General features: G+C 39.8%; 1 protein-coding gene across 5 annotated transcripts in view; it reads right to left on the bottom strand.

Annotated features, from left to right (window-relative positions):
- PLEKHG7 (pleckstrin homology and RhoGEF domain containing G7) overlaps positions 1–9,133 on the bottom strand; it is an 86,418-nt gene that overhangs the window by 33,699 nt on the left and 43,586 nt on the right. For 3 of the 5 annotated variants that reach the window (XM_069095150.1, XM_069095152.1, XM_069095154.1), the window contains 4 exons: positions 8,177–8,275; positions 6,780–6,923; positions 3,131–3,226; positions 619–720 (listed from right to left, as the gene is read on the bottom strand). In XM_069095150.1, coding sequence (XP_068951251.1) covers positions 619–720; positions 3,131–3,226; positions 6,780–6,923; positions 8,177–8,275 — 441 coding nt within the window. The remainder of the gene's footprint in view (positions 1–618; positions 721–3,130; positions 3,227–6,779; positions 6,924–8,176; positions 8,276–9,133) is intronic. The other 2 variants (XM_069095151.1, XM_069095153.1) reach the window with 2 other exon arrangements.

Here is a 9,133-nt window from a genome sequence, read left to right as displayed (position 1 = left end):
TGTGTGTGTGGGTGTGTGTCTCTGTGTATGTGCATGTCTGTGTGTGTATGTGTGTGTATTTCTGTGTGTGTGTCGATGTGTGTGTATATGTGTGTGTGTGTTCTCAGCATTTGCTTAGGAAGAACTGAGAGTATCTTTTAAGTTAGAGTTATGGTTTCTTTTCCTTTTTTTTCCCTCCTCTACACCAAACACAACAGCAAAATCACCAGGGGCTTTGATGGATTTGAAGTTTTGTTTTGTTTCCCTGGGAGAAGCTGCCACTTTTCTCAGAAGATTGAGTGAACCATGTAATTAGTGAGCTCCAGACTCTTGCCCTAAATGTTGCTCAGAATTGAAGTCATTTCATAAACTGAGAGATGTTTTTTTTTCTAGGCACTCAGATTTGTATGTTAATAAAATACACCCCAAAGATGGGAAGGTGAACAGGTATGCAGATTTCATTTGGTGCTTTTGATTAGGGAAAAGGGGGTGGGGACAAGGTGATTTCTTCCCCCCCAAACCCCTCTAGGAAAATCTAGGAATGTAAACAATTCTCAGGGAAGAGGAGAAGGGTCTATCTACATGGAGACTCCATTGTGGGAGTGCTGGGGATGTCAAGGCCTCTTTCAGATACTTTACCTTGGAGAGCACAGAGATGAAATCCATGGAGGATGCAGAGCCAGATGAATTTATATAGTCCTTGATGGTGCTGAAAAAGCAGTTTAGGAAGCTGAGACTGACCTAAGGGCAGACAAAGGGATAGACAATGACCTTGATCTTCTCGTGACCTAAAGCTCAGGCTTGAGGAATATAAATTCAGTGAATGGATGTGACCCTTTTGGATGGTTTCTGCCAAGACAACAGTGGTAGTTTTCCCCTTCAATGCATAATGGACTGGTTGGAATCAGCCCTCTTTGATCTTCTGGTTTATTTATTTATAAGTGAGATCTATTTTAAGAGAGCTCATTCACTTAGGAATGCAGTCTTTTGATTGTGATGGAAATCTTTGGGATGTGTTTCTAGTTACTTACATGTTACTTAAATATGAGGATATGGAATAAGCTCAAGAAAAGAGGGAATTAATACTTGCAGCCTTGTATAATGGATTCCATCACACATAATAGAATTACATTAGACCTGAACAGCAAAATTCCCTTCTTGCTTTCCTAAATCTTCCCATTTCCACTGGGGTGGAGGTGGGGGTGGGGGAGGGGCAGGCATACTCTTTCCTCCCAAGTTTTCTAAACCCAACCACTACTTTCTTAGCATTGGACCCCACTGTCAAATCTCAAGACTTAATTATTCAACTGCTTGTCCACAGGTAAATATATATAAAACTGCTTCCACAGCAATGAATGAGTTCCACATATTGTATATGCCCCTGGAGAATGTAAACTCCTTGAGGGCAGGGACTGTTTTATTCATGTTTTGTATTCCTAGTAGCTCACACAGTCCTTCACACGCAGCAGACTCATGGGCAGATTGCTGTTGCTGTTCTGTCACGTTCAGCTCTCTGTGACCCTTTTTGGGGTTTCTTGGCAGAGATACTGGACTGGTTTGCCATTTCTTTCTCCAGCTCTTTTTACAGATGAGGAAATTGAGGCAAACATGTGACTTGCCCAGGGTCACACCGATGGTATCTGAGGTTGGATTTGGACTCAAGAAGCTGAATCTTCAGCACTGTGTGCACTATGATGCTACCTAGCTGGCCCTTTTGTATTCAGTTATGGACAGTAAACTCTTGTTAGCACAACAAACTTTCATTGAGAATCTGCTATATGCAGGGCACTATGCTGGACAGTTACCCTCAAGGAGCTTTCAGTCTACAGAGGTTATAAAACAAACGTCTAGTGTGTATACTACTACATAGAAAACGGAGGAGGAAGACAACTTTGTTATTGGTTTGGGTTTTGTTCTTTTTGGAGAGGAAGGCAGGACAATTGGGGTTAAGTGACTTGCCCAAGGTCACACAGCTAGTGAGTGTTATGTCTGAGGCTGGATTTGACCTTGGGTCTTCCTGACTCCAGGGCCAGTGCTCTATTCACTTCACCACCTAGCTGCCCCTGTTATTGTTGTTTAGTTATTTTCAGTCATGTCCAACTCTTCATGACCCCATTTAGGGTTTTCTTGGCAGAGATACTGGAGTGGTTTGCCATTCCCTTCTCCAGCTCATTTGACAGATGAGGAAACTGAGGCAAACAGGGTTAATGACTTACCCAGGATCACATAGCTAGTAAACATCTGAGACCAGATTTGAACTTGGGTCTTCCTGACTCTCTATTCCCTGGGCCATCTAGCTGCCCCTCTTAGGCAGGTGTCTAAAGTGCTAGAGCTAAAACTGCCAGATCCTGGAGAGCCCCAAATGGTGACTCTAATCCTTACTGACTGTGTGACCCTGGGCATGTCATTGGATATCTTAAGCCTGACTTCATAATGTGAAGAGGTTAAACTCTCAGTCCCCTTTTAGCTTTAACTCTATGGTCCTATGCAGTGATGTACTAACTCATAAGAGTTGATTTCTAAATTTTCAATGTGAGCATTTGTGCTTCAAAAATTGGTTAATGCCATAACTCAGGGCTAGATTTATTGTTTTGTTGGTTGTCTGGACTTAAGGAAGTGATGCAGAAAATGATAATAATGCAGACAACTTAAAGTGTGTCTAGCGTATTTTTTCCCCTTTGGAGAGCCAGTTGTTAAACATTTACCAGCATATCCATGATGCTATGCCTTCTAACATTCAGCCCCATTGCTTTGCTAGAAGAGATTGGGAATTGTTCCTCATCCTCATATAATGATGCAAGCTGAAATATTGTTTGTATTTCTTGTCTTATTGATAACTTTTGTTTTTTTAAATAATAGCCATTTTTATATAAACATGTCCCTCCCCTTCTTCTGTCTCCATAATCCCACTCTTGCAACAAAGAAAAAAGATCAAGCAAAATTAATCACACATGTCCGCCACATCTTGCAACCATAATGTTACACATAAGGAAAGAAGGGAGTTGAGGAATGTATCAACATTTAGCTTGCTAGAATTCCATCCACTAGAATGGATAAAAGCTTAACATCTAAAAGTACTTTTCATGAGTTGTAGCAAGTTATCTTTGTGCACAGGTTTCCGGGAATCAGTTTTTTCCCATCATTTCCTCACCTGACTTAATTCTTCAAGGTTTGCAAAAAGTCGCCATAAATCCACATCCAAGAGGCATTCATAGTTTTGCAGGTGTTTGAGTGTATTCATGAAAACCTAAGAAAAACCCCAGAGAAATGCCCATTATTCCTGCTTTATACATGTGAAACTTCCCCTTTTGAGAGACTGTTACATTCCATCTTCCTTTGCATTGCCTTAGAAAATCATTTAGAAGGACAATTTTCTGGATTTCAGAAAGTTACTAGAGGCAAATGGTTCCTTCTGTCTCATTTCAGCATCATGTAATATATTGCGATCCTTCTATTTGATATGGAGATCTGGATGCTAATGGGGACTGGCTGTTGGTCTTCTCAAGGAAAAAGGGAATGGATTTTAGGTTCCTAGAAGATATCACCTGAAATTTCTTCTTATACCTATCACAAAGAGTAAAATCCAAAGGGAAGAATATAAACTTGCTTTCCCTTCATTCCCTTGCCTACAGACTAGGAGATATCCTTTCTGCATCCTCAACATTTAGAGCTAGGACTTTAAAGATCATCTGTTCCAATTCCCTAATTTTGTAGATAAGGAAACTGAGGCTCAGAGTGATAGCATAACTTTTTTTTTTTTTTGCTTTTTGCAGGGCAATTGGGGTTAAGTGACTTGCCCAAGATTACATGGCTAGTTTTGTGTGTATATGTGTGTGTGTGTGTGTGTGTGTATGTGTTAAGTGTCTGAGGCCGAATTTGAACTCAGGTCCTCCTTGACTCCAGGACCAGTGCTCTATTCACTGCGCCACCTAGCCACCCCATGATAGCATAACATTACTAGAGTAGTAAAGCCAGTAAAAGAACCCACATCCTTTGACTACAAATCCAGTTTTCTTCCTTGTACCAGTGTTCAAAGAAATGAATACCATTGCAAAAATAACTAACAAGTGGTTGTCATTTCAAACCACCAAATATATTTTGTGGATTCATGTGTATCTTATTTCACCCAATTAATGTAATGGGGTACTATAGACCTGGACATGAATTCAAATTCTACCTCTGACACTAATTCTGTGATCATAAGCTACTTAACCTCAGTTTCCATATTTGTAAATTGTGCTTACAATGCCTAAAGTACCCATCTCAAAGGGTTATGATGTTTAAATGAAATAATGCATACAAACACTTTTGTTGTTGTTCAATCACTTTTTCAGTCACTTCTGACTCTTCATGACCATATTTGGGGTTTTCTTGGCAAAGATACTGGAGTGCTTTGCAATTTCCTTCTCCAGATCATTTTACAGATGAGGAATTGAGGCAAAGAGGGTTAAATGACTTGCCCAGGGTCACACACTCAGGTCTCTCTATCCAATGTACCACCCAGCTGACCTATAAAATATTTTACAAAATTTAAAGTACTATATAAATGTTCGCTATGGTTATTATAATGCAAAGAACACTGGATTTGAAGGGGAAAGACCAGTTTTTAGATTTTTTTTCTACCATGGACAACTTACGTGGCCTTGAGCATATCATTTTGCTTCTGCGGTCCTCAGTTTCCTCAGATGTTAAATGAGAAATTTCAACTATCCTCTGAGTTCCATCCTTGTTAATGTAGTAATGACAGCAAATTACCTTTCTCTTCTTCTTTTACTCTAATGGAATACTTTACCTTCAGGCAGAAATATATCAGGGAAGTAGTGAGAGGAGACAAATCCCCTGAATTCACTGATCACTGAATCACACTGTCCCTAAGTCCTAATGTGCAGACACAAATCCTGCCCTTTATGTACTGGCAGGGATAAGAAAGAAAAAGATAAGAAAAAAGGACCTTTTCTTCTCCTTCCCCTCCCCCATCTCCTTTAGGCCTCTATTACAAGTGAGCTGGTAGAGATTTCTGTTGAACTCTTTTCTGAATGAAAAGTATGACACCTGTCATTGTTTCACAATAAAGTACTTTGTAAAATTTGAGTTTTTATTGTATGGTTTAACAGAAAGAGTACTGGATTTGAAGTCAGCCTGGATTCAAACCCCAGCTTGGCTATTTAGCCCTTTGTGATATCGGGCAAGTCATTTTTTTTCCCCTTACATCTCCAGTTTCTTCATCTGTAAGATGGAGGGGTTGGACTAGGTTCTCTCAAAAGTCCCTTCTAGCTCTAGATTAGAATGAAAAGACAAGAAGATGGTGTGGTGTAGTAGGAAGAACTTTGGAATTAGAGACACAAACTTAAGTGTGAAGCTTAGTTAGTCCACTTGAACCGCATCTGATCCTAGAAAAATTCTTCACCTTTCTGAGTCTCAGTTCCTCATCTGTAAAATGAAGTATTTAGATGGGGTGACCTCTACGGTTCTTTCCAGTTATAATGTTCTGTGACAGTAAGAGAGAAGATGAAAAAGACCAGACTTTTTTTCTCTTAAAGACTCCATCAACACCATCTTGAGGAAACATGGTACAGTAGAAAGTATTGGATTTTAGTTCAAAGGAGCTGGGTTCCCCTTATTTACGTCATGCAGGACACAAAGTAAGTCACTGAACTTCTTAGAACTTGGTATCCCCTTTCTGTAAAATGTGGGAATTAAGCCAGATGAGTACAAAGGGCATTCCAGCCTTACATCTATGTTCCTATCATTGCTTTTTTCTTCTTATTAATTATATAACACTTTTATTTTTACAAAGTTTTCTAAATGCATTAGCTCATTCGATACCAATACTAAGCCTGTGAAGTAGGTAGGTATTATTGATTGTTATCCCCATTTTACAGATGAAGAAACTGAGGCTTAAAGTGACACTGCTTCCAGTATATGCCATTCTATTTCCTTTCTCCATGCCTTTGCCCGGCTGATCTGCCTCCAGGAATGTTCTTTCTTCTCACTTAAGGATAATGTCATTGGGACAGGGAACTCCCAGAAGAGCCAACTCCCTTTAGCAGTCCTGGTTGCTACCTTGTCTATAATTTGTGGCCTCAGAGAGTTACCTCGAGGGCAATGAGAGGTTAAGTGACTTGGTCAGGCATACACAGCCAGTATGTGTCAGAGGAAACCAAATCTTCCTCATTCTGGGGCCAGATTTTTAATCTCTATACCACAGTGCTTCAAATATCTCTTTGCTTTCAAGGTTTAGATTATATAATTTCTTACAAAGGATCTTTCTTGATTTCCTCAGTTGAGAACAGTTAACATTTTATGCAGTGCTTTAAAGTTTTCAGGATGCTTTCGATCCTCACAACAACCCTGGGAGATAGGTGCTATTATTATCTCCATTTTGCAAATGGAGAAACTGAGGCCAACACAGATTAAGTGACTTGCTCAACCTCACACAGCTCATAAGTGTCTGAGGTTGGACTTGAACTCAAGTCTTTTCTGACTCCAGGGCTAGTACACTGTGCCCTGCACCACCTAGCTGCAGTTGTTAGAATTCTCTCCTCAAAATTGTTCTGGATTGATTTTCTGTATTTTACATTTACCAACCCCAGCATATGTTGTCTTTTTCCATAGAATATGCGTTTCTGGGGTCAGGAAATGTTTAATTCCCATCCCTTAACACAGTGCCATGCCCACCATAGGCACCATAAATCCTCTCCAAATTTAATGAAATTACCTAACTCTCTAATAGCAAAACTGAATCCCAAGGAGCTAAATGAACATTTTGAATTTGTTAATGAAGCAAAATAGAGCATTACCATCTTAAGAACTAGCAAGTGGTCTAAATAATAGGTGCATTCACTGGTGAAGAGTTCCCACACAGCTTCCTGCTGCTTTCTCAAGTCTGGTGGCTCACTAGGAAGCTTTTCATGTCTTTCCAGAACTTCTTCCCAGGTCTTATCCTATACATAATGAGAAAAAAGAAGAAAAGTCTTTCTTTTCACCTGATTGACCTGATTTGCTGTTATTTTGGGATGGCTATGGTGGGGGTCATGGAGGTGCAGGGGACTTGCAAGAATCCATTAACAGATAAGAGAAGAATCATTAGCTATGGAGCTAGACAGAGTGAGTTCAAACCCTGCATCTGCTACTTATCCCCTGTGTGACCTTGGGCAAGTCAATCTCTCATAGCCTCTGTTTCCTCATTCAGAAAATGAAAGTTGGATTGGATGGTCTCTGAGGTTTCTTTCAAATGGCCTGTGATAACTTATTTTTCATTGATGGCCCATAAATTGCTCATAACATTTTGTTTACTTATTTTTCAGTAGTATTTTTTTTAGTATAGGGAACTCTTCTATCAATGCAGTTCAGAACCTATTAAAGTCTTAGAGAGTTGCCTGGGGGTATATAAGCCTCTTATATTGACTTTTAGAGTGAAAGTGAAGTTAATTCATTTTGTTTTGAGGTCTCTCTACCTGTGTTCTTTTTTTTTTTTTTTTGCTATTTGGAGGGCAATTGGGGTTAAGTGCCCAAGGTCACATGGCTACTTTTTGTATTAAGTGTCTGAGGTCAGATTTGAACTCAGGTCCTCCTGACTCCAGACCCAGTGCTCTATTCACTGTGTCACCTAGCCACCCCAACCTGTGCTCTTCTCAGAAGCCTCTTCTTGGTGTGGTTACACCTGAAGTCTGTGCAATCAGAACTTAAATATTACAGAACATTTCCAATTGGAAGGACTTCAGGTATGAGTCTGATAATGGCCACAGTACATTAATCACCTGAAGATTATGCTAGGTGAGGACAGAGACACTCATTGCCAAGGGTGATAGTAGGTTGGTGAATTTCTTTGACTTCAGCGACTCAAGAAAGCCACCTATTGAATCATGGAGGGATTGAGGATGAAAGTGTTGGTAGAGGGAACACTCACTCTGATGAAATCCTGAATCATGGATACATTGGAATATTAGATGGAGGTACTCTGGGGAAATTTATGACATGCCTTAGGTTACATTTCAATGCTTCAATTAGTTGAAGATGTATTCATCATGAAAACCAGGCAATCCTAAAATAAGTACTGGTAGTCCCTGTTCTTGGTCCCCCAGAACAGGCTAGTATAAACCAACCACCACCTTAATGTGAGTGGCATTCTATTTAAAAAAGGAAGGAATGGAATACAAAGGGGGCACCAAGGAGATGCATTTACTTGAGTTGATACCTTGAAGCTGTGAAACTCGTATCCACTGCAGTCAGTAATCTTCATGGTGGAAAGGCAATTTTTCAGGTCAAATGCTTGCTTTTGTTTGTCTTTGCTCTGCTAAAAAAAAAGAAAAGAAAATTGTAGATTAATTCCTTAAAGATATAAAAAACAATGGTAGCTTCAATTTTTGTTGTTGTTCCTTGAAATATCTATCATCTCTACCAAGCCTAGTGTAGACAGCTTGGATGTAGAGTGGATGGACTGCTGGAATTAGAATGAGGAAGCCTGGGACCACAATTCAACTTCTATTAATTAATAGCTGTGTGACTTTGGACAAGTCATTTATCCTCCATGCCTCAGTTTCCTCATCTGTAAAATTCAATTCAATAAGTAATTATTAACATCTTACTATGAACTAGAGAGAGAGGTAGTCTTGTATACTAAATACAGAGGAGGCAGTAAGATATGGATTCAAGCCCTGTCTTTGACAGGTCCACATACTATCCCCTTGAGTTTTTCCTTGAATGGAACTATCCCTTTAAAGTTAAGTTTTGCAATTTAACCAGGAAGGATGTGTCAAAAGAAAGATAATATATGAGAGTCTTAAAGCCAATTTGACTGCATTCCAAATAGGCATTCATCAATGATGATTTTTCAGCTTGTTTCTGTATCCCAGCATGTGTGCTGCTGGCAGAAAATCTAAGCAGCCAGTGGGGGCGAGGGGAGTGAGTCACATTTATAATATTGGATAAAAATGGGAACAGGTTATCATCTCCTGTCACCAGCATCAATAGTGACTCCTCTATGAGGGCCTGCTCATATTATCCAGCCCCATGAAGATTAGTGGCAAGGAAGATAATTGGTGTTCTCTTTGATGCCGAAGAAGGAAGCCTTTTTTATTCTTCCACAGTCATCAAAGCATTTTGGAGTGTGTGTGTGTGTGTGTGTGTGTGTGTGTGTGTGTGTGTGTGTGTG

This window comes from Petaurus breviceps, unplaced genomic scaffold, assembly GCF_028583685.1.
Source record: "Petaurus breviceps papuanus isolate PSGF00001 unplaced genomic scaffold, PetGlider_PUasm1.0 225, whole genome shotgun sequence".
Lineage (NCBI taxonomy): Eukaryota > Metazoa > Chordata > Mammalia > Diprotodontia > Petauridae > Petaurus > Petaurus breviceps.
Note: the sequence above shows the minus strand (reverse complement) of the source record. Positions and strands in the feature narration are given on the sequence as shown.